This window comes from Wolffia australiana, chromosome 1 (genome assembly GCF_029677425.1).
Source record: "Wolffia australiana isolate 7733 chromosome 1, ASM2967742v1".
Lineage (NCBI taxonomy): Eukaryota > Viridiplantae > Streptophyta > Magnoliopsida > Alismatales > Araceae > Wolffia > Wolffia australiana.
The window spans coordinates 19,974,480-19,997,500 of record NC_135835.1 but is presented as its reverse complement, the minus strand read 5'-3'; the positions used below and the strand labels follow the sequence as shown (position 1 = coordinate 19,997,500).

At 44.0% G+C, this 23,021-nt stretch overlaps 3 protein-coding genes across 4 annotated transcripts in view; all 3 read left to right on the top strand.

The window, feature by feature from the left end:
• LOC144709878 (Transducin/WD40 repeat-like superfamily protein) overlaps positions 1-8,947 on the top strand; it is a 10,077-nt gene extending 1,130 nt beyond the window's left edge. Inside the window, exons 2-15 of one of the 2 annotated variants that reach the window (XM_078583532.1) lie at positions 1,236-1,302; positions 1,406-1,654; positions 1,746-1,798; positions 1,867-2,913; positions 3,988-4,129; positions 4,200-4,445; positions 5,965-6,387; positions 6,519-6,638; positions 6,812-6,940; positions 7,013-7,246; positions 7,341-7,487; positions 7,568-7,693; positions 7,790-7,906; positions 8,610-8,947. In XM_078583532.1, coding sequence (XP_078439658.1) covers positions 1,236-1,302; positions 1,406-1,654; positions 1,746-1,798; positions 1,867-2,913; positions 3,988-4,129; positions 4,200-4,445; positions 5,965-6,387; positions 6,519-6,638; positions 6,812-6,940; positions 7,013-7,246; positions 7,341-7,487; positions 7,568-7,693; positions 7,790-7,906; positions 8,610-8,627 — 3,118 coding nt within the window. In that variant the 3' untranslated portion in view covers positions 8,628-8,947. The remainder of the gene's footprint in view (positions 1-1,235; positions 1,303-1,405; positions 1,655-1,745; positions 1,799-1,866; positions 2,914-3,987; positions 4,130-4,199; positions 4,446-5,964; positions 6,388-6,518; positions 6,639-6,811; positions 6,941-7,012; positions 7,247-7,340; positions 7,488-7,567; positions 7,694-7,789; positions 7,907-8,609) is intronic. The other variant, XM_078583539.1, reaches the window with a different exon arrangement.
• A 2,225-nt stretch (positions 8,948-11,172) lies between these two features.
• PPAN (PETER PAN-like protein) lies at positions 11,173-16,820 on the top strand (the record flags this gene model as incomplete). Its single annotated transcript, XM_078580142.1, has 7 exons — positions 11,173-11,850; positions 12,052-12,237; positions 12,730-12,960; positions 13,042-13,134; positions 13,318-13,505; positions 15,538-15,731; positions 16,494-16,820. Coding segments are annotated over 7 exons (1,617 nt in total), but the record flags the coding sequence as incomplete, so codon positions are not given.
• A 197-nt stretch (positions 16,821-17,017) lies between these two features.
• LOC144709870 (UDP-glucuronic acid decarboxylase 4-like) lies at positions 17,018-20,567 on the top strand. The gene is made up of 8 exons (XM_078583525.1): positions 17,018-17,166; positions 17,244-17,877; positions 19,155-19,301; positions 19,451-19,530; positions 19,611-19,694; positions 19,768-19,842; positions 19,916-20,008; positions 20,239-20,567. Exons 2-8 carry the CDS (start codon positions 17,244-17,246, stop codon positions 20,455-20,457), a joined length of 1,332 nt encoding a protein of 443 aa, XP_078439651.1. The 5' UTR covers positions 17,018-17,166; the 3' UTR covers positions 20,458-20,567.
• Positions 20,568-23,021: the final 2,454 nt, after the last annotated feature.

Here is a 23,021-nt window from a genome sequence, read left to right as displayed (position 1 = left end):
TCTCCCGCTCTTTCTCTCTTTCTCACTCTCTGTCTCTCTCACTCTCTCTCTTTCTCACTCTCTCTGTCTCACTCACTCTTTCTCTCTTTCTCACTCTCTCTGTCTCTCTCACTCTCTCTCTGTCTCTCTCAGTCACTCTCTCTCACTCTCTCTCTCTCACTCACTCTCTCTCACTCTCTCTCTCTCACTCACTCTCTCTCACTCACTCTCCTTCACTCTCTCTCTGTCTCTCTCACTCCTTTCATTCTCATTCTCTCTATTTATCTGTATCTTTTAGTATAGAATTATAAATATCCATCACTCTTTTTCTCTACAGAAATATACATCTATATCTCTATCTCTGTCTGTAAGTGCCTAACTCTTATTCTCTCTATCTGTCTGTCTGTATGTCTCTCTCATTCTCTCTCTATATCTGTCTGTCTGTGTCTCATATTTTCTCTCTCTACATCTGTCTGTCTGTGTCTCATATTTTATCTCTCTACATCTGTCTGTCTGTGTCTCATATTTTCTCTCTCTACATCTGTCTGTCTGTGTCTCATATTTTCTCTCTCTACATCTGTCTGTCTGTGTCTCATATTTTCTCTCTCTACATCTGTCTGTCTGTGTCTCATATTTTCTCTCTCTACATCTGTCTGTCTGTGTCTCATATTTTCTCTCTCTACATCTGTCTGTCTGTGTCTCATATTTTCTCTCTCTACATCTGTCTGTCTGTGTCTCTTTCTCTCTCATTCTCTCTCTACCTCTGCCTGTCTATGTCTCTCTCTCGTTCTCTCTCTCTCTCTCTCTACCTCGTGATGTCTGTGTCTCCCATATATTCTGTCTCTCTCTACCTCGGTATGTCTGTACCTCTCATATATTCTGTCTCCCTCTACCTCTGTATGTCTGTGTCTCTCATGTATTCTTTCTCGCTCTACCTCCGTATGTATGTGTCTCTCATATATTCTGTCTCCCTCTACCTCTGTATGTCTGTGTCTCTCATTTATTCTTTCTCGCTCTACCTCTGTATGTATGTGTCTCTCATATATTCTGTCTCGCTCTACCTCTGTATGTCTGCGTCTCTCGTATATTCTGTCTCCCTCAACCTCTGTATGTCTATGTCTCTCGTATATTCTGTCTCTCTCTCTCTCTCTCTCTCTCTCTCTCTCTCTCTCTCTCTCTCTCTCTCTATCATTCTCTCGCCCTCTTTCGTTCTCCCCAAGATGGATACACTAATGGCGAATTATCCCTTGAAAAAGCAGGGATAGTCTAGATAGATTCTCAGTTCCTGCCGAGCAGGAAGATTTGACGCAAGTCCTTCACAAGGTGTGATTCTTTCTACGGAGCGTGCACGGAATTTTATGCATAGATTTTAATTTCAAACTAAATTTATCGATTTTTTTATTTCTCTTTTTGTGAGTCGATGCAGTTTATGGTGAACCTGCCGCGGTACGACCCTGCAGAGAATCATAGCGAGAGAAACCTGCCCACAATCAGAGATTTCATGGGAGGGGGAATTGTCTCGGGCCGCAAAGATGATCTGAATCTCTTCATAAAACTGGACTACGGCATCTACGAAGAAAACAAAGAAGATTTTGACATCAAACAGCTCCAAGAAATGCTGGCGGATTCTCAGTCAGACTCTGCTTCCTGCTCCAACGAAGAAAGCGACCTGGAGGTATATCAACAAGATCTACTCTTCTTCCTGTTCTTCGAAACTTTTGCTGAAAAAACCAATTAAACACACCATTCAAAAAATTCTTCGTCAGTTGAGAATGCGGGAGGAAGTCAAGGCCACAAATCAAGAATTAGTCCCTGCTCGGTGAGTCTTCAAACGGATGCGCCGTCTATCATACTTCCCGTTTGTTTATTTTACCGTTCCATTTGCAGAGAAGCAAAGCAAAAGCTAGAGTGGAAACCCAGCTATCATCTCGTCTCAGGAAAATCGCTGAGTTTGTCTGTACTGGATATAAGAGACGGGGCAGGCGCATGCTCCACCTCCTACGACCACTACTTAGACTACAGCACGCCGCCGAGCAGGTCGCCGGCGCGCGACGTGAGATGCTTCGGCCAGCTCCCGGCGAGACTACTGCGGCGGAAAAAACTCAACTTTCTGAGCATTAACAAAGACTACGGCGCCGAGAACCGGATCGAGTTTCTGGGTAGGTTCGAGAAGGCCGTCTCGACCGTCTTCTTCTCCCAGGGACTTGGTAAATCCGAAGAAGCCGGGCTCGAGGTGACTTCAGTGTGGGAAATGCTGACCAAGAACAAGCTCAGCGCGGCTAAGTACGGATCCCTCAAGCAGGGAATTCTTCATCAGCTGCTGGACATAATCTCCTCCTCCAAGGAAGAGAGACTCGTTCGAACTTCGGTTTACATACTGTTGATGCTGATCTCGGAAGATCGATCCGTGATCGAAGATATCAAGAGGAACGATCTGCATCTGTGCTGTCTTGCGAGAGCTTTGAAGACGAATGTGCAGGAGGCGGTGATCGTTATATACTTGCTCAAGCCGACCCCGTCAGAGATTAGGGATTTGGAGCTCTTACCGGCGCTCGTTGAAGTGGCTTGTAATCCTCGGCCCAGCTACAAGCAGGCGACGTTATCGCTTCCTCTGTCGCCGACGGCAGCGTCGATCTCCATGATTGAGATCTTGGTCACGGCGTTTGATTATGTGACGAATAATCTGCACTTAGCCGCGATCAGCTCGCCGCAGATCTTGTCCAAGCTTATAAACGTTGCGAATAACAGGAATTTGGAAGAAGGGGTGGCGCTGGCGGCTGTGCTAGTGAGGTGCATGCGTCTGAGCGGTAATTGTAGGAAGTTTCTTTCGCAGGTGACGCCGGTTGACCCGTTTCTCCATCTCCTGAGGTGCAGCGAGCTCCGGGCTAAGTACGCTGCTCTCGAATACTTTCATGAGATTCTTCGCATGCCCCGGTACGTCCCAACTCTCTCTCTCTCCCTATCTCCATCTCTATATCTCTCTCTATTTATCTATCTCTCTCTTCCTCGCTCTCTCTCTCTCTGTCTATCTCACTCTGCCTTGCTCTCTCTATCTCTCTATCTATCTATCTATCTATCTATCTATCTATCTCACTCCGCCTCGCTCTGTCTCTCTATCTATCTATCTCACTCTGCCTTGCTCTGTATCTTTATCTATCTATCTCACTCTGCCTCGCTCTGTCTCTCTATCTATCTATCTATCTCACTCTGCCTGGCTCTGTGTCTTTATCTATCTATCTCACTCTGCCTCGCTCTGTCTCTCTATCTATCTATCTATCTTACTCTTCCTCTCTCTCTCTCTCTCTCTCTCTCTCTCTCTCTCTCTCTCTCTCTCTCTATCTATCTATCTATCTCTCTATCTATCTATCTATCTCTTATTCTGACACTCTCTCTCTATCTATCTCACTCTGCCTCGCTCTGTCTCTCTATCTATCTAATCTATCTCATTCTGCCTCTCTCTCTCTCTCTCTCTCTCTGTCTCTATATATATATATATATATATATATCTCACTCTGCCTCGCTCTGTCTCTTTATCTATCTATCTATCTCACTCTGCCTCTCTCTCTTCTCTCTATCTATCTCACTATGCCTCGCTCTGTCTCTTTATCTATCTATCTATCTCACTCTGCCTCTCTCTCTTCTCTCTATCTATCTCACTATGCCTCGCTCTGTCTTTCTATCTATCTATCTATCTATCATCTATCTATTATATATCCATCTATCTATATATCTATCTATCTATCTATCTCATTCAATCCCTTTTCGTCAACGTCAACCGTTTTAGTTGACAATGTTGACAGCGATGGTAGACGCTATCAGCATGACGTTGACAAAAAGTCTGACACAGACATCTGATCTGTTTATCTGCCCAAATCCTGCATTACTTGGCATAATTATGATCTCCAGGATTCTTCAGAAATTATTCTTCTTGAGATGACATAGAAGAGATCATGGAACCACTTTTGAAACTATATTAGTTTATTTTCTTCAAAGTCATCGATTATGCAGGTCATCGGCGATTTTGCTGCTACATCAGATACGTCAGCAGGGCAACATCAACATCATGCACTCCCTAATGGCTTGCTTAAAACAAGCACGATTTGAGCACAAACTTCTGGCCGCGAATGTTCTACTGCAGCTGGACATGCTTGTAAGGAGATTTGCCCCTAATTTCTGAAAGAAAATCCGAACTGGGTATGAATAGTTTCTTGATTTTTCAGGAGGATTCGCTGGGGAAAAGCGTGTTCAAAGAGGAAGCCATGGAAACTCTACTGGAAGCCCTTGAATCAGAGGAAACGGCGAGCACCCACGTCTTATCCGGTTTCATTTTATCCAACTTAGGCGGCACGTACGCTTGGACTGGAGAGCCCTACACGGCTGCATGGCTCGTCAAGAAAGGCGGGCTCTCTTCGAACACCCACAGAAACATGATTAAAAACGTCGACTGGGGCGACCCCTGCTTGCAGGTGAACTATATCCCAATTGCTCTATCATAGTGTTCGGGTTTTAACTGTAGAATTTGGTGAGTCTGGATGACGATGACGTCTACGGAACGTCATTGTCATAAGTTAGGTGATTCTAATTTTTCCGTCATTGTCAAGGAGGGTTGATGATGTGGACGCAAGAATGTCAACGTCAACTGTTTGACATCAAAAATCGTCATCAGTTATGGTTCTGCATGGGACTGAATGGCCATCCTTTCAGAGGATTTGTTGTTGTCTCACTGTCATCCATCCACATTTCATCGTCGTCACCATTCAGTCATCAGTCACATTCATCACGGATTAAGAACAGATGGCGAGTGACCTAAATGATGATGAACCATTGATGATGATAAAGATGACAAGATTTTTAAAATTGTAGACAAGCATGAGGTTGAGACAACGTCAACCACATGTCATGGTCAATGGTGCTAGTCATCATGCTTTGGGAGTGCTGCCGAGGTGGAAATTCATATCTTACAGTGCTTGGTCGTGGGACGAGCTGAAAATTCATCAATTGCGCGGGATGAAGGATGGGTTGGTTTTTTTGTCCCGAACAAAAAGGCCGTCCTGTCCACTGGCATTGGATGAATGCACTAAAATTCCATTTTATAATTTTTTTCTCAAATTTTAGAACTTCTATGATTCAGAATGTCTATCATTCTCCTTTCTGGACTCCAGATGGAATCAGGACCCAAAAGCTAAGGGGGTACCGGTTTCCTGGTGGGACAGTTTCTAGATGGGAGAGTTTTGGATGGGATGGTTAGGGACAAGACAGTTCCAAAAAAGGGACATGAGACAAGACAAAAAACATCCTAAACCATCCAACCGTCTCATCCTTGTCAGCATAGTTCATTTTAACCCATTAATCAGTAGGGTTAACTTGTGATGGTTTCAGATGGGACGGTTCCTTAACGAGAAGGTCCAGATGGGACAGTTTCGGACCACCCCAAACAGTGTCCCATTTTTGGGAAACTTTTTGGAATAGATGAAAACCATCCTGAATCGTCAACCATTCCATCCCCCTCAGCATAGTGCATTTTAGACATAGTTGTTCTGTTCTGTTTGTTTGACACGAACATAGAATTTGCACAAAAGAACCGCACAGGCTTGTTCTTTGTTCTGCTCCTTTTTATTTTCAAAAAACGAACAAAATTTGCACCTTCGAACAAAATTTGCACATTCGAACAAAATTAGATTAAATTCGCACAAAGCGAACAAAAGAACGGCATACGGGTCTGTGCAATATTCTGTTCAAATTCGTTTTTGTTCTGTTCGGAAAACCGAACAGAACGAACAATTCACATAAATTTGTACAAAAAGAACTGAACGACCTAGTCCAGTTCACCGTAACATATATAAAACCCCGGATGGCTTCCAGTGCACGGCTGGATCGGTCTACGAGCACAACCCTTGGTTTGGTCGTACCCTGCACTACGTGTTTTGCCAATACAAAAACACTATAATCTGCAGGGTCGTTTAGGTGTGACTGTTTCGGTGGCAGGAAGCTGAGATAGAGGCATGGAGCAGCAAGGTGGCGAGGAGCTTGATCGGGCTGGGGAGCTGTGTGTTCAAGGCCTTGGCCAAGGGGATTCAGAGCAAGACGAGGAGCGTCTCACGCGACTGCCTGGTCACAATTACTTGTCTGGGATTCGAGATGGCATCGGCGGGCCTGCGCAGCAACCCGCGGCCCTCCGCGGGCGACGCTCTTCTTCACGGCGTTTTGAAATTTCTCCACCCCGGTTGGGAGCTCGACGAGCGAGTTCTTGCTTGTCAGTGCGTCTACAACTACGCCTCCGGTAAAGGAATTCAGCGAGTGATGGACTTCTCGGAGAGTCTAAGGGAGTCTTTTAGACGCCTCTCCGGCGTTACGTGGATGGCTGAAGAGCTTCTCAGAGTCACCGATTATCTCCTCCCCACCAAAGCTGTGAGCGTCGCGCCTTACCTCCTTCATCTGGTCGATACCGATGAAGAAAAATGTCATCTTCTGCGAAAAAACAATTCAGTTTTTTTTCCTCTAATCCTTGACTGAATTTCTTCTTTTTTCGGGAAGAACAGAACGTTTCTTGCGTTCATTCTCAAATCCTGGAGGCCGGCGGCGCCGGGAACGGAGCGGCCACCGCCCTCATCTTTTATCGTGGCCTGCTGTTCGCGGGATACGCTGATGGGTCGATTAAGGTGCGCTTTCAAAGACTAAATTCAACTTCCCAAGCTTAAATATTGATAAAACTCGACAAGGAAATAGAGTAGAGCCGATAACATGTGGAACGAAAGAAGAGATACAGAAGAATAACGAATATATTGAGTGAGACCCAATGTTCAGTATATATTTCTTTGTGGTGATGAAACAGGCATGGGAAATCAAAGGGCAGACGGCTAAGCTGCTGTTGGAAGTCAGGGAGCACAAGAAGGCGGTGAATTGCTTTGCTCTCTCCGAGCCGGGCAACCTCCTTAGCGGATCGGCAGACAGAACGATAAGGGTAGTTCAGAGATTATATCGTTGAATAGAAGTTATAGAGAAGAAGAAAATCTTCATGGGTATTCTTTTCCAGGTTTGGCAGATGGTTCGGAGGAGGCTGGAGTGCTTGGACACGATAGACATGAAGAGTCCCGTTCAAAGAATAGAATCCTACGGTAACATGATATTTGCCATTACCCAGAGCCGTGGCCTAAAAGTCTACCGCTCTTCAAAAACCACGCAGACGCTCTGCAAGAACAAGTACTTGAAGTGTATCGCCATCTCTCAGGGCAAGATCTACACGGGATGCGGAGACTCTAGTATTCTGGTGAGCCAACAAGAAAATTGAGAAAAAATATATTTTTTTCTGTTCTTTGTACTGTTATGTTGGTGGGTCGGTATTGAATGCCTGCCCCTCTCAGGAAATCGACGTGGTGGATGGTCGGACGGAGGAGATAAAGCCAGCCGCGAGTCGGTGGGCGATAAACGGCAAGCCCGTGAATTCCCTCGTCTTCTACAAGGGCTGGGTTTACCATGGCAGTAACGGGATCGAAGGGTCGAAATTCAAGGTTAAGATCTTGTGAAAAATGGACGGTCGGATCATCGGACACCGAGGTGATTGACTGGCTTTCTCCCCCTCAAAATACAGGAGTGGAGAAGACGCGGGAAGACGGAGGCGAAGATCACCATGGCCAGAAGGGGAGCCGTGCAGGAAATGTCGGTGATCGAGGACTTCATCTATTTGATCAGCACTTCCTCTCCGGCAACCCTACAGGTTAAAAGAAAAATTAAGACCCATCAAAACTCGAAGTCAGGAGTTAACGTGAACGTTATGTTCTGATGTTGACGGATGTTATTGGTGAATGATCAGATATGGCTGCGGGGACAGCAGAGGAAGGTGGGCAGATTGTCGGCGGGGTGCAAGATTTCGAGTCTGCTCACGGCCAATGATATCGTCCTCTGCGGCACCGAAAGCGGGCTGATCAAGGTCCCCTTCGTTCTTTCCTTATATCTTTACTAAACCAACCGATGGATGGATAGGTGGATAGATAGATGGGTAGATTGACGGATAGCTGGATGGATTGTTAGATAGATAAGTAGATTGATAGATGTGTGGATGGATGGATGGATGGATGGGTAGATATATAGAAAGATGGAAAGATAGATCAGAGAGAGAGAAAGATACATATACAGATACTTGGAAAGATAGATAGATCAGAAAGAGAGATACTGATAGTTGGAAAGATAGATAGATCACAGAGAGAGAGAGAGATAAAAAGATATATAGATAGATGGAAAGATAAATATATCACAGAGAGAGATAAATAGATATATAGATAGATGGAAAGGTAGATAGATCAGAGAGAGAGATTATATAGATATATGAGATATATATATATATATAGATAGATGGAAAGATAGATATATGAGATATATATATATAGATAGATATATAGGTAGATGGAAAGATAGATAGGTCAGAGAGAGATACATATCGATAGATGGAAAGATAGATAGATGACAGATATATATAGATAGATATATAGGTAGATGGAAAGATGGATAGGTCAGAGAGAGAGATTGATATATAGATAGATAGATCAGAGAGAGAGATCGCGATAGACAGTTGCTAGAACTCCGAGCTTCAAGGTGTGTTTGGATCTGATCTCTTCACTGTTTTCGTGTTGCAGGGGTGGATTCCGCTTTGATGGTTGAGATCCGGTCTACTGTAAACTTGGTTGTAATGATGAAGAAGACCCGTTATTTAGGTCAAATCAAGAGGGAGAAAAGAGAATGGAGAGAAGTAAATGAAATTATTTAGTCCCTCGCAGAGAATAAGAGGCCAGATGAACTTCGCCTAAGGGGAAACTTCCATGTGAAACATTCACTACCTTCTGAAATGGAGAGCAATAACTACTCACAAGGTAAATATATTTTAGGGAAATTGTCAAAACACTATCACCCTTGAATTGTGAGTTTGTACGTTTCTCAAGATGGAGTTATCTAGTGGTTACCTTTTCTGTCTAAAGTTCTCTTGAATTGTATGATACCCATTTTAATCAATGGACTTGCGCTGTGTGTAAACTAAAGCTCACATACACATTATCATGCATAAAACTCCATTCACTCGATCACTTATACATATATTTGTTTAGGGTTTATAGATGAATGTGGTGATTGTTCAAAAAAAAATTCTTGAATTTTAAATTTTTGGGAATTTTTAATACTCACTCTTATGGGTTGAATGTAAGATAATACCAAACAATTGGGACTTGAGTTGTGTGTGAATTAGAACTTAAACGCACATTATCATACATAAAACTCCATGCAGCAAATCAGTTCACGCATATTTCTTTACGGTTTCTACATGAATCATTTAGTGTACATTCAAATACTTTTTCTTGAAATTTTTTTATTGGAATTGTGAGAATTTACTCCAATGTTATGATAATGGGTATAAATTCGAACTTAAATACACATTATCATACATAAAATTCCATGCACTCTATCATTTCACATATATTTTCTTGCATTTTAGATTTTTGGGAATTTCTAGAACTCCCTCCCATGGGTTGAATCTAAAGATAAGATCAACACACAAGTTGTATAATAATGTGTCAAGCAAACTTAATTTACGTAAAAAATGTAGTTTCTTAAAATAAGAACCACCCGTAATTATGAAAAGGAAAGACTATCACGTTACAGAATTAACTAGGGATGCTACAGCCCTGGAGAGTGGAGACCACCAATGCAATTAAGTTGGTTTTGAATATAGGTGCCCACGTGTCTTCCTTTCGGCTCAGTTTTTAAAAAACTTTCCTAATTTCCAAATCGCAGAAGGCCGTATGGAAATTAATTTCGTTGTCGGAATTATTTCTTGATTGTGTCCTATCATAAAAACGAAACGTAAAATTTATTGAGGGCCTCACATAGATCTTTGTAACATGATTCACTCAATATGTTGAGCTTCATTCGACTAGACTTTGATTCTGAATCTATATCAAATTATCGTATCCATATCAAATGTTTCTAAACCTATATCAAGCTTAAATCATTCTAACAAAACGTCGAATTTATTGAGGGCCTAACACATATCTTTATCCCATGGTCCACTCAGGTCTGTCGAGCTCCTTTCAACGTGGACTTTGATCCAATCAATATCAGCATGTAGTATCCATAGAAAAAGCCATGATTCTATATTTACCATTATTCTATATTCACCATTATTTACCATTGTTTGTAAGCCTGTCTCATCTGATTCACCATTATTCTATACTTCTAACAAAACGTCCAACTCACGGAAGACCACTCATCTATCTTCATATCACGGGGCAATCAATCTGCTGAACTTATCTAATCCTACATCTATATTAAATTATAGTATCCATGAAAAATACAGGGACGAGTTTCTAAACCTTGATCAAGTTATTCACCATGATCATATCATTCTAAAAAAAGTCAAATTTTATGAGACCCTAACACATATCTTTATAGCTCTGAATCTTTTGAGGTTCTTTGACTCTACATTTACATCAACTTATAGTATCCATAAATTTCTAATAAAAACTCCAATTTACAGAGGACCTTACATATATCTTCATAACATGGTCCACTCAATTTGTTGAGCTTCTTTAATTCTAAACCCAAATGAACTTATCCACCAAGTTTTTATCATTCTAAACCCATATCAAGTTAATCACCATGATTATTGAGGGCCGTGCATATATCTTCATAACATGGTCATCCAAATTTGTTGAGCCTTCTTTAATTCCAAACCCATATCATCTTATCCACCAAGTTTATATCATTCGAAACCCATATGTAATTAATCACCATGATTATTGATTACCTTACATACAGCTTCATAACATGGTCCTCTCAATTTATTGAGCCTCTTTAATTCTAAACCCATATCAACTTATCCGCCAAGTTTTTATTCTAAACCCATATCAAGGAAGTTAACCACCATGATTATTGAGGGCCTTACATATATCTTCATAGAATGGTCCACTCAATTTGTTGAGCCTCTTTACTTCTAAACCCATATCAACTTATCCACCAAGTTTTGATTTACAGAGAATCTTACATATATCTTCACACCGAGGTCCACAGAAACGAGATTAATCAGAGTAATCATAGAAAATGCGGTGACATGTTTCTAAGTCTATAACAACTTATTCACCATGATTATACGATTGTACGTTCACGGGGAGAGTGAAAAAAAAATGAAACAGGGAGATGGGAAGTTATTGAAAAGCGACGGCGGCGCCGGCGGCGGCCACGGCGGCGCTACCGCCAGCCGCCAGAGGCGGCGAGGTTGGTGACGAAGGCGAGCGCGTTGCTGGTGTAGAAGGTGACGTTGCGGACCCGGGATCGGACCCGCGGCACGGCCCGCGGCGCGAGCTCGTCGAACCCATCGAGACAGGTCTCGCCGTCGGTCAGGGCGGCGCTGACCAGCGTTCGGACCTTCTCGGTCTGGTCAACGAAGCTCCGCCGCCGCAGCCGGCGGAGCTCCGCCAGAGCGCCGCCGAGGAGAAACTCGGCGTCGTCGAAGCAGTCGACGCAGTCATCAACGGCCTGCGCCGCGTCGCCGTCCACTCTGCCGCCGCGTCTCAGCCGTCGGATCTCCGCCGCCGTCTTCCTCGTCTCGACGATCGCCACCGCCACCGCCACTCTCGACCACCAGTGCGAGCTCCGCGGCGCGCCGCCGGCGAACGGCGCCATCGATCGGCGGCAGATCGAACGGTGGAGAGTGAGCGAGCAGATCTCGCGGATGTCCGCCGCGTCGGCGAGGGCGGGGAGGAGGACGAGGAAGACGACGGCCAGATCGATCGCTTTGATCGCCATGATTGCTGCGATCGAGCTCGCCGCGGCGGGGGTTTTTATAGCGGAGCAGTTTCCCTCTTTCACGCTGGTTTTGTACTTTTGCTGGTAAGTTCGTTCCCTTTTTCTTTAATATTTATGTGGGCTTCTCGAGCCCTAATTTTTTTTTTGAATTTTTCTTTTGGTCTGCTCGTCGCGAGGTTCTCGCCTGCGGCGCGCGTCGATGGCGCGATTCAGAGCTGTACGCCGCTGTGATTGATTCGTTGTTCGTTGTTCGTTCTTGGTTTTGATTTCTCGTGTTCTTTGTAGAAGGACCGGAAGAGGCCGTTTCAGAGGCCGGTGGTGGTGAAGAAGGCGCCTGGCGTGGATCAGGTGACGGGGGAGAAGATCCCGAAGAGCTTCGTCTTCGCTCGTGGAAAGCTCCCTGGGCCTCTAAAGCAGTTGAAGCTCGACTTGCGGAAGCTGATGCTCCCCCACACCGCCCTCAAGCTCAAGGTTAGCCGGCGGATTGGTTGATCTTTTTTTCGTTTTTTCTTGTGCTTGATTGTGGTTTCGGTGAAGAAACGGCACGATTTGAGGGATTTTTCGATGTTTTTTTTTCGTTTTTTGTGTGTTTTTAGCTTCATGAGAAGAAACAGATCGATTTGAAGGATTTTTCGATGATTTTTTTTTTCGTTTTTAGTGTGGTTCAAGCTTCAGGAGAAGAAACGGATCGATTTGAAGGATTTTTCGATGATTTTTTTCGTTTTTTGTGTGTTTTAAGCTTCAGGAGAAGAAAGAAATCGATTGTGAAGGATTTTTCGAAGATTTTTTTTCGTTTTTTTTGTGTTTCAAGCTTCAGGAGAAGAAAGAATTCGATTTTGAAGGATTTTTGGATATTTTTTTTCGTTTTTTGTGTGTTTCAAGCTTCAGGAGAAGAAAGAAATCGATTTGAAGGATTTTTCGATGATTTTTTTTCGTTTTTTGTGCGTTTGGATGTGGTTTCAGGAGAAGAAACGGAACAATTTGAAGGACTTTTTGAATGTTGCTGGGCCGATGGGCGTTACTCACTTCATGATCTTGGCGAAAACTTCGAGTTCTCCGAGTTTGCGCGTTGCTCGAACTCCGCAGGGCCCGACCGTGTCTTTCAAAGTGCGTGATTACTCGTTGGCGTCCGATATCGCTCGATCGCAAGCTCGGCCAAGGTGCCCCCCCGATCTTTTCAAGAACCCACCCCTGGTAATCATCCCTCTTTTTATTTCTGGAAATTCATTTATTTCCAACAATTTAGAGAAAAATTCGTGCTTGGGATGTTTACAGATTGTGCTATCTGGATTTGGATCTGGAGAACAGCATCTGAAGCTTGCCACCATCATGTTTCAGAATATATTCCCCGCAATTGATATAAACACTGTGAGTAGCATCTCATTTCTTCTTCCTGCAATGGACTAGATTTAATTGTTAACCATTGAAATTAGTTATATTTTGTTTGATTATGATTCCTAGAACCCCTTTAAAAAACGTGTGAAGAAATTGGAATCAAAGCTATTTTTAGAAAGAAATAGAGATTCTCTGGCTAACAGGCGCTAATTTCAGGTGAATCTCGCCGAATGCAAGCGGATTGTGTTGCTGAATTACGACAAGGAAACAAATCTGATTGATTTCCGCCATTACTCGATCCGTTTGCAGCCGGTTGGCGTCACTCGCAGGATCAGGAAATTTGTTCAGAGTCATCATGTCCCGGACTTGAGAAATCTCGAAGACGTCAGCGAATTCATCACTAAGTAATTTCCGCTATCTCTGTCTCTATCTCTAACTGCTTATTACTTTCCCTATTTCTCTCATTGTGTAATTCAACAATTTCTCTATCTCTATATTTATTTTCTCTCTATCTATCTACCTATCTCTCTTATTCAATCATCAGTCTACCTTCTACTTTTATCTCTCTCTGTCTCTTTCTCTGTCTCTCTTTTTCCCTCTTTCTCTGTCTATTTCTTTATTTGTATGTACTCATTAACCCCTCTTTCTCTCATTCAACGATTCATCAATCTATATCATTCTCTCTTTGTAATTCTCTCATTGTGTAATTCAACAATTTCTATATCTCTATATTTATTTTCTCTCTATCTATCTACCTATCTCTCTTATTCAATCATCAGTCTACCGTCTACTTTTATCTCTCTCTGTCTCTTTCTCTGTCTCTCTTTTTCCCTCTTTCTCTGTCTATTTCTTTATTTGTATGTACCCATTAACCCCTCTTTCTCTCATTCAACGATTCATCAATCTAGCTCTATCTTTCTCCCTATATGCATATTATACTCTCTCCGTCTTGATTTCTCTCTTTCTCTATTCTCTATCTATCTCTATCTTTCTCGTTATATATGTTAACCTCTCTTTCTCTCGTTTCATCATTCATCAATCTCTCTTCCTTTCTCTTCATTTGTCTCTCTCTTTTATCTATCATTATCTCTCTTCTTTTCAAAAAAAATCTATCATTCTCTCTTTTTCTATCTCTCTATCTGCTGATTTAACTCTCTTTCTCTCTTTCCATCATTTATCACTTTCTTCCTCTCTCCCGCTCGCGTTCTATTTTTCCTCTATCTTTCTCTCACAAAGTAAATTCCTTAGTGTTCCTTTCTCTCTCTCTCCAAGCTCTTCTAGTGCTTCTCTCTCTCTCCGACTTTACTTTGTGTTCCTCTCTCTCCCCCTAACTTCATTTTGTGTTCCTCTCTCTCTCACCGAGTTCATTGTATGTTTTCCCCTCTCTCGATCACGCCAAGCAAATTCATTTTATTTGTTCCTCTCTCTCTCTCGCACCAAGCAAAATCATTTTATTTGTTCCTCTCTCTCTCGCACCAAGCAAAATCATTTTATTTGTTCCTCTCTCTCTCACCAAGTAAATTTCTGTGTCCCCTCTCTCTTACGCACATCATGTAAATTTCTATGTTCCTCTCTCTCTCTCTCCAAGTAAATTCCTTTGTGTTCCTCTCTCTCTCTCACTAAGTAAATTTCTTGACGTGTTCCTCTCCCTCTCAAACACACCAAGTAAATTTCTTAGTGTTCCTTTCTCTCTCTCTGTCACCAAGTTAATTCCTTTGATGTGTTCCTTTCTTTCTCTCACCAAGTAAATTTCTTTGATGTGTCCCTCTCACTCACCAAGTAAGTTCCTTTGATGTGTTCCTCTCTCGCTCTCCACGAAAATTCCTTTGTATTCCTCTCTCTCTCTCTTTCTCTCCAAGTAAATACCTTTGTGTTCCTCTCTCTCTCTCTTTCTCTCCAAGTAAATACCTTTGTGTTCCTCTCTCTCTCTCTTTCTCTCCAAGTAAATTCCTTGTGTTCCTCTCTCTCTCTCACCGACCAAGTAAATTCATATTGTGTGTATCCCTCGCTCTCTCACTCACTATCTTTTGTTTCTCTCTCTCTCCACCAATTAAACACTATTTGTGTGTTTCTCTCTCTCTCTCTCTCTCACCAAGTAAATACCTTGTGTGTTTCTCTCTGTCTCTCTCACGAAGTAAATACCTTTTGTGTGTTTCTCTCTCTCTCACCAAGTAAATACCTTGTGTGCGTCTCTCTCTCTCACCAAGTAAATACATTGTGTGTTTCTCTCTCTCTCGCCAATTATATTCTTTATGTTCCTCTCTCGCCAAGTAAATTATTTTATGTTCCTCTCTCTCTCTCTATAGCCTAGTAAATTTTAATATATTTTCTCCTCTCTCTCTGGCTGAGTACATTCCACTATGTGTTCCTCTCTCTCTCTCTCTCTCTCTCTCTCTCTCATCTGAGCCGGTTGGGTTGATGGATTGATCCTTCAAGGGCTGGATACGGATCGGAGAGCGAGGGAGACGAGGAAGCAGCGACGGTGAGCCTGTCCCACGACCTCGGCCGCGTCAACCGGGCCTCCAACCGAAGTGCCATCAAGCTGCAGGAGATCGGACCCAGGATGACCCTTGAACTGGCCAAAGTCGAGGAGGGCTTGTGCTCTGGCTCAGTCATCTACTCCTCATCTGGTTGGTCAACCATCTTCCATCTTACATTTAAGATATTTCTTCAAATTTTAAAATTTCTATCATTGGGTTTCAGTTTTTTTAATTCCTTTCTAAAACTAATTCTGTGTTGAAGATATAGTTCAGGGATGCCGATGGGACGATTTTTTTGTCCCGGAACGAAAAAATCGTCCCATCCAAGGGTATGGACGAAATTTGGGGCAAAAATTCGTCCGGGGGACCACCGGACGGGTTGGTTTTCGTCCCGTGGGACAGAAAAACCGTCCGTGCAGAGGTCTCGGACGATGGACGGACGAATGTGGACGAAAAACCGTCAGATTCACATCCGACGGTGGAGATGTAGCCACGCGGCCTCGTTATGATAATTTGCATCAAAGTCCCTCTATTTTTTAGTGCTTTCGAACTGACGCCGCTCAGAAATAATTATCTAATGTCCATTTGGATTCCCTCTCCTCCATATTTCCTTAAAAAACTTAGAAAAATCTATATTAATGTATTAAAAGTATCATACTTTTTTTTTCGTCTGGGACAAGGGACAGGACGGGACAAAATTTGTCCTGGGAGAACTGGACGGGATGGTTTTCGTACCGTCGAACAAAAATTCGTCCGCCCTTCGTCCCTACATTGAATCCAGATGTTGGACGGGACGAAATTCGTCCCGTCCCGTCCATCGTCCACGTCCGGGACGATCCGGAACTATAGTTGAAGTTTCCTTGAGAGAAGTATCAAAGTGGCTAATCTAGCTGTCCTTGGTTTGTTGTCCAGAGAGAGAAACCGCAGAAGAGCAAGAAGACGAAGAAGAACAAGAGTAGCCCTCCGTCGACGATGAGATGTACGACGTCGACGGACGACAAAGAAGGCTTCTTTGACGACGAGGATCGAGGGTCATGGATGAGATCTTCATTTCACAATATGGTTTTATTCTCATTTCACAAGGTCTCTCTATCTCAATTTTATAATCCTCTGGGTATCCTTTATCTCCCTCCAACTCTTCTGCAGTCAAGGACGATGACGTTGACGTGAACAACAATGAACTTTAGGGAGTTTATATTGATTTTGTAGTGACTTTAGATAATAAAATCTTCATGGTAATCCCTTCTGAGAATCGGTCTGGATGCGATCTGGACCGTCCGATTTCTCCGCACGTGCTGCCGCGCAGGGGGAAGATGCGTGTCTCGATAGTTTCAACGTGTGCAGATGAGAGGCAGCTTTCTCATACCGACCGGCTTCTGCTGTCCCACGAGGAACACGCTGTCATCGCGTCAGCGTTAGAATATGCCGTTTCCGACAGGTCAATAACCGGGCCCTAACCTAGTCCGCCGGACCAGCACAACCCTTTTTAAGCACTCATAGACAACAAGGGGACGGAAGAACAAGCCAGAAGAAGAAGAAGAAGACGGAGGAGCGGAGATTTCTTCTTCGCTGGTCTGATTATCGGGTAATTTTCTTGAATTTGATGTTCTTGCGGTGACTGAAGTTGCCGGATTTGATTGATACATGCGAGATTGATCGCAGATGGGATCGGATTTGATCTACCGGCGGCACGAAGAGGCGGTGCCGCAGGACGGCGGCGTCGAGTACTCGCCGAAGCGCGAGAAACGATGGCTGATCTCCACCGCGAGGCCGATCCGGTATCTCCTCCATGAACAGCGCCTCCTCTTCGTTCTCCTCGGCATGGCCATCGCCTCCTTCATCTTCTACTTGGCGCCGGCCCGACCGCCATCACCGGCGACCTCCGTCTACCTCCCGATTCCCCGATCCGTCGACGATCGCTTCAGATCTACGTTCGATTTGGATCCGACCTCTGGCGGCCGCGGCGGCGTCTTCGCGCACCTGCACGGAGCCACGGGCGGGAAGGTGCCGCTCGGGATCAAGCCGAAGAACTTGCGAATTGTCGTTACCGGGGGCGCCGGGTTCGTCGGATCGCACCTGGTGGACAGGTTGATGGCAAGAGGGGACAGCGTGATCGTTGTGGACAATTTCTTCACGGGGAGGAAGGAGAACGTGATGCACCACTTTGGTAATCCTCGCTTCGAGCTCATCCGGCACGACGTGGTCGAGCCGCTGCTGCTCGAGGTCGATCAAATCTACCATCTCGCCTGCCCTGCCTCCCCCGTCCACTACAAATTCAACCCCGTCAAGACCATCATATCCTTTTTTCCGTTTCAATTTCTCGGTTTTTTCTGCCTCTTTGTTCATGAATTTAGCTTATAGCGAGGTCCTCCAACGCTCTCCGATGCAGGTTGTGTTGAATTTTGCGGGATTTCTACTTGCAACCTTGGTTCTGATAGCATGTCTAACGCCTGTTTATTCATGAAATTATTACTTTGTGTTATGATTCAAGTGCTTATCTCTGTGGTTTAAGCAATAACTCATTGCGAATCTCCTGAATGCTGAGTGTGTTGAATTTGGAATTTAAACCTGCAATTTTGGCTCTGATAACATGTTTCTTTGGTTTCTTTGGTTTTTTCTGCCTCTTTTTTCATGAATGTAGCTTCTACCGAGGTCCCCCAATACTCTCCGATGCAGATTGTGTCGAATTTTGCGGGATTTCAACATGCAACCTTGGTTCTTATAGCATGTCTAACGCCTGTTTATTCATGAAATTATTACTTTGTGTTATGATTCAAGTGCTTATCTCTGTGGTTTAAGCAATAACTCATTGCGAGGGCGCTATTTCTAGAAATCTCCTGAATGCTGAATGTGTTGAATTTGGGATCTAAACCTGCAATTTTGGCTCGGATAGCATGTTAAGATCCTAGCACCTCTTTATTCATTAAATTAGTAGTTTGTGTTATGATTTGAGTGCCTAAGTCAAAGGTATAAGCAATGGATTATAGCAAGGGTGCTACTTCTAGCACTCCCAGATGCAGAGGGAGTTGTTTTTGGCAGGATTTGCAACCTGCAACCTGAAACCATGTTAAGTTTCAAGCACCTACCACCACGCTAAAAATTTTAGCTTTTAGCAAGGGTATTACTTCTCTCCTTCACATTTTAGCTGGATACTGATCTCTAACACTCTCAATCAACCTTTACATTGCCCAGACGTTCTGTGCGTGTTTTTTTAGGGATTTGAACATACAACCTCAGCTTTGATACCCTATTAAGATTCAAGCACCTACCACCACGCTAAAAATTTTAGCTTTTAGCAAGGGTATTACTTCTCTTCTTCATATTTTAGCTGGATACTGATCTCTAACACTCTCCCTCAATGCATGACGTTGGGCTACCTGCAACCATAGCTCCCAGAAGCACAGTGTGTTGTTTATAGGATTTGAACCTGCAACCTTATCTCTGATACCATGTTCAGATTCAAGCGCTTACTGCTATGATAAAAGCTGTAGCTTTTAGCTAGGTTACTATTTCTACTATGAACATTTGGCTAGGATGTTGATCTCCAACACTTTCCTTGACTGGCTAAGTACAAGACCAACGTGGTGGGGACACTCAACATGCTGGGGCTTGCCAAGAGGGTGGGTGCTCGCTTTTTGCTCACCAGTACCAGTGAGGTTTACGGCGACCCTCTCCAGCACCCCCAGGTCGAAACCTACTGGGGGAACGTCAACCCAATCGGTAACCTTCATATCTCTCTCGGGTTGATTACCAATCTCGAGTGATCTTCCTTTTTTCCTTTCTAGGAAAACCTTCATCTCTCTCTATCTCTTGCTCAATTTCTCTCTCTAGGTCTGTTATATTAGCTTCTTGTCTGAGCTGTTGAGCAGGGGTCAGGAGCTGCTACGATGAGGGGAAGAGGACGGCGGAGACGCTGACTATGGACTACCACCGCGGGGCGGGCGTGGAGGTAGGGAAAAAAGAAGCAAACCCATGAAGAAAAACCTGGTTTTGTGGGGACCCTCGTGTTTGAAATACTTGGAATTGCAGGTCCGGATTGCCAGGATCTTCAACACGTACGGGCCGCGGATGTGCATCGACGATGGCCGGGTCGTGAGCAACTTCGTTGCACAGGTGGGGACTTGCCGTTGACTTTCTCTTCGCTTCGTCTGCAAGGATTTTGACATTGACTTTGACTTTTCTTCAGGCCCTGAGGAAGGAGGCATTGACCGTCTACGGTGACGGCAAGCAGACCAGGAGCTTCCAATACGTCTCCGATCTGGTGCCTGCTGGCAAACAAAGAAAACTTTTTTCTTGGGTAATTTTTTATTTTGAGTAAACTTATTTATATCCAGGTGGAGGGCCTGATGAGATTGATGGAGGGGGAGCATGTGGGGCCCTTCAATCTGGGCAACCCCGGAGAGTTCACCATGCTTGAGCTTGCCAAGGTTATGCCTCCTCCCTCTCTCTTTCTCGCTTTATACTTTTGTCCCACTTTCGAAAATGGATCTTCTTATGCCTGGAATAGTAGCCCACGTGAATCTGAAAGAAACCTTGGATCTTCTGAGGAAATCTTTTTACCAGAATAAGGCTATAGAGGGGACTTGTCGCCTTGATGCTCTCTTAAAAGAATAAGTTATGGGTCATTGACTTTGCGTGGGTTAACTGGGGGGTACAGGTGGTCCAGGAGACGATTGACCCAAACGCGAGAATCGAGTTCAAGGAGAACACGCAAGATGACCCACACAAGCGCAAGCCGGACATCACGAAGGCGAAAGAGCTGCTGGGATGGGAGCCCAAGGTTCCCTTAAGAAAGGGTCTCCCGCTTATGGTCAGCGATTTCAGGATGCGCATCTTTGGAGACCACGACGGTGCCCAGTCGACTACCACTTCGTAGGTCTTTCTTTACACTGTTTTTTTTTTCTTCCTTCTGGGGGGTGTTTGAATTGACTGCATATGTATGAAACTAAGCTTTGCCGAGTCTATAGATTTTCTTTTTGTTGGTTTTTTCAGAATTTAGCAAGGGAAAGAGAGGGAGAGGAAATGCACTTTCACATCTCTCTTGTGTTTTTCTCACTTTCGTCTCTCTCTCTCTCTCTCTCTCTCTCTCTCTCTCTCTCTCTCTCTCTCTCTCTCTCTCTCTCTCTCTCTCTCTCTCTCTCTCCCCCTCCCTTCCTCCCTCCCTCAATCCCTCACTACCTCCCTCTCTCTCTCGTCTCTCGTCTCTCTTGCTCTCTCTCCCTCTCTCTCTTGCTCTCTCTCCCTCTCTCTCTAACTCTCTAGCTCTCTAGCTCTCTCTCTTGTTCTCTTTCCCTCTCTCTCTAGCTCTCTCTCTTAGGCGTCGGGGATCAGATCGGATCGTTCAAATCTTGATCGAAAGCTTCGAACAAACAAATGCCTATTTGAACAATCTGTTCGAATCTTTCGATCGAAAAGACCCTTTGTTTGTGTTCAATCAAAAGTTTCAAAAGAACAAATCGCTTCGTTCGTGTTCGATTGTCATTTGTTCGAACTTGTTCAAACAAGTTCGAACAAATTTCCAGCGGCGCCAGCGACCGCCAGCGACTTTCTCTCTGGCGGCCGCTGGCAGTCGCTGGTGGGTGTTGGGCTGCGCTGGCCAGAGCTGGCGGCCGCCGGCCGGGGCTGGGGGCTGCTGCGCGGTGCTGGCGGCCGCTGGGCGGCACTGGGCGCAGCTGGGCGGCGCTGGCCGCTGGATTCGAGCATTCAACTTGATCCGATTCAACAACGTGTTCGAATCAGATCGTATCCGGACATTCGATCCAAACAGCCATCTTGTTCGAACAGTCCGATCCGAACAGACGCGCAGATCGTGTTTGGATCGGATCTGAACTGGACAGATTGGTGTTCGGATTCGTTCATTCGAATGCCCGATCTGATCATACATTCGAAAGATCTGTCCAAATTCCCGATCCCTACTCTCTCTCTCTCTCTAGCTCTCCATCTCTCTCTCATCTTTCTCAATCTCTCCCTCTCTCTCCCTCTCTCCCTCTCCCTCTCTCTCCCTCTCCCTCCCTCCCTCCATCCCGCTCTATCTCTCTCTCTATCTCTCTTTCTCTCTAGCTCTCTCTCTAGCTCTCTGTCTCGTCTCTAGTCTCTCTTTCTCTCTCTCCCTCTCTCCCTCTCTCCCTCTCTCCGTCTCTCCCTCTCTCTCCCTCTCTCTCTCTCTCACACCCTCTCCCTCTCCCTCCCTCACTCCCTCCCTCTCTCTCTCGTCTCTCGTCTCTCTCCCTCTCTCTCCCTCTCTCCCTCTCCCTCTCTCTCCCTCTCTCTCTCTCTCCCCCTATCTCTCTTTCTCTCTCTTTATATATCTCTCTTTATTTATCTATCTATCTCTTCCTCTCTCTCTCCTATCTCTCTCTCCCTATCTTTCTTTCTCTTTATCTCTCTCTATTTATCTATCTATCTCTTCCTCTCTCTCTCTCCTCTCTCTCCTGTCTCTCTCTCTCTAACTCTCTCTCTAGCTCTCTCTCTCTCTCACTCACTCACTCACTCTCTCTCTCTCTGCATAGATTTTTTCGATTTGTCAAGTTGAAGGACCAGTGAAGGGGACAAGTTTTGTTTGTTTGTTGTTCCGTTTGGGTTGATTGAATTTACTGCGCAGTAATCAATGAATCTACAATTAGTTGGGCTCATTAATTTTTTTTGTCGTATTTATAAGTCAGAGGGATCCAGGGAAGTAAAAAGTATTCTTCCTTTTTTTTTTTTCTTTGGGGTAGTTGAATTCACTACGTAAGATTTAACGAAACTTCACTCTGCTGGGTTCATAAATCTGGCTTTTTACAAGGTAAAGTCCTGCGGAAGGTAAAATTCTTATTTCTCTTCTCTGTTCTCTTTCCCCGTTGTGGTAGTTGAATTTATAGTGAGCGTATTAAACCAAGCTCTGCTTGATTCGTCATAATATTCAGAAAAGTCAAAGTTTGTGGGAAGGAAAAAATATTCCTTTCCTATATATTTTTTTTCTTTGGGGTAGTTGAATTAACTCCATCATAATGGCATTAGACTCTACTGTGTAAACAGACATTTTATTCCTTAAAAAAAAATATATCAAAGTAGGCCAGGGAATACAATTCTTATTTTCAAATTGTTTTATTCATCAAGGTATTGGAATTTACTGCGTCATAATAATTAGTGAGAGCAATTTCTTAATATTAATTTAGAGTTAGTTTTCTTTTTTTCCTATCTTTCTGTTCTTTTAGAATTTCTGGGTCTTTGAGTGAACTGTGTAAAAATTAACAAAACCAGAGTAACATCAAAGTAGATGGGAATACAGAAGTCTTAATTTTCATATTGTGTTACTAAACGCGGTAGTGGAATTCACAGCGTAGTAACAATAAGAGAGAATATTTTTTAGTGATAGAAGATTTGAGATGAGTTAGCAGCAGCGGCAGCCTGAGAGAGTCTAGTATTGAGGATGTTCAGGGAAGCCTGATTTATAATACA

Excerpts from the sequence above, each read along its gene's own strand:
- LOC144709870 (XM_078583525.1), top strand. The coding sequence starts at position 17,244 with ATGGGATCGGATTTGATCTACCGGCGGCACGAAGAGGCGGTGCCGCAG. Across the intron at positions 19,531-19,610 it reads ACCGCGGGGCGGGCGTGGAG|GTCCGGATTGCCAGGATCTT; the intron begins GTAGGGAAAAAA and ends TTGGAATTGCAG. Across the intron at positions 19,843-19,915 it reads TCCAATACGTCTCCGATCTG|GTGGAGGGCCTGATGAGATT; the intron begins GTGCCTGCTGGC and ends ATTTATATCCAG.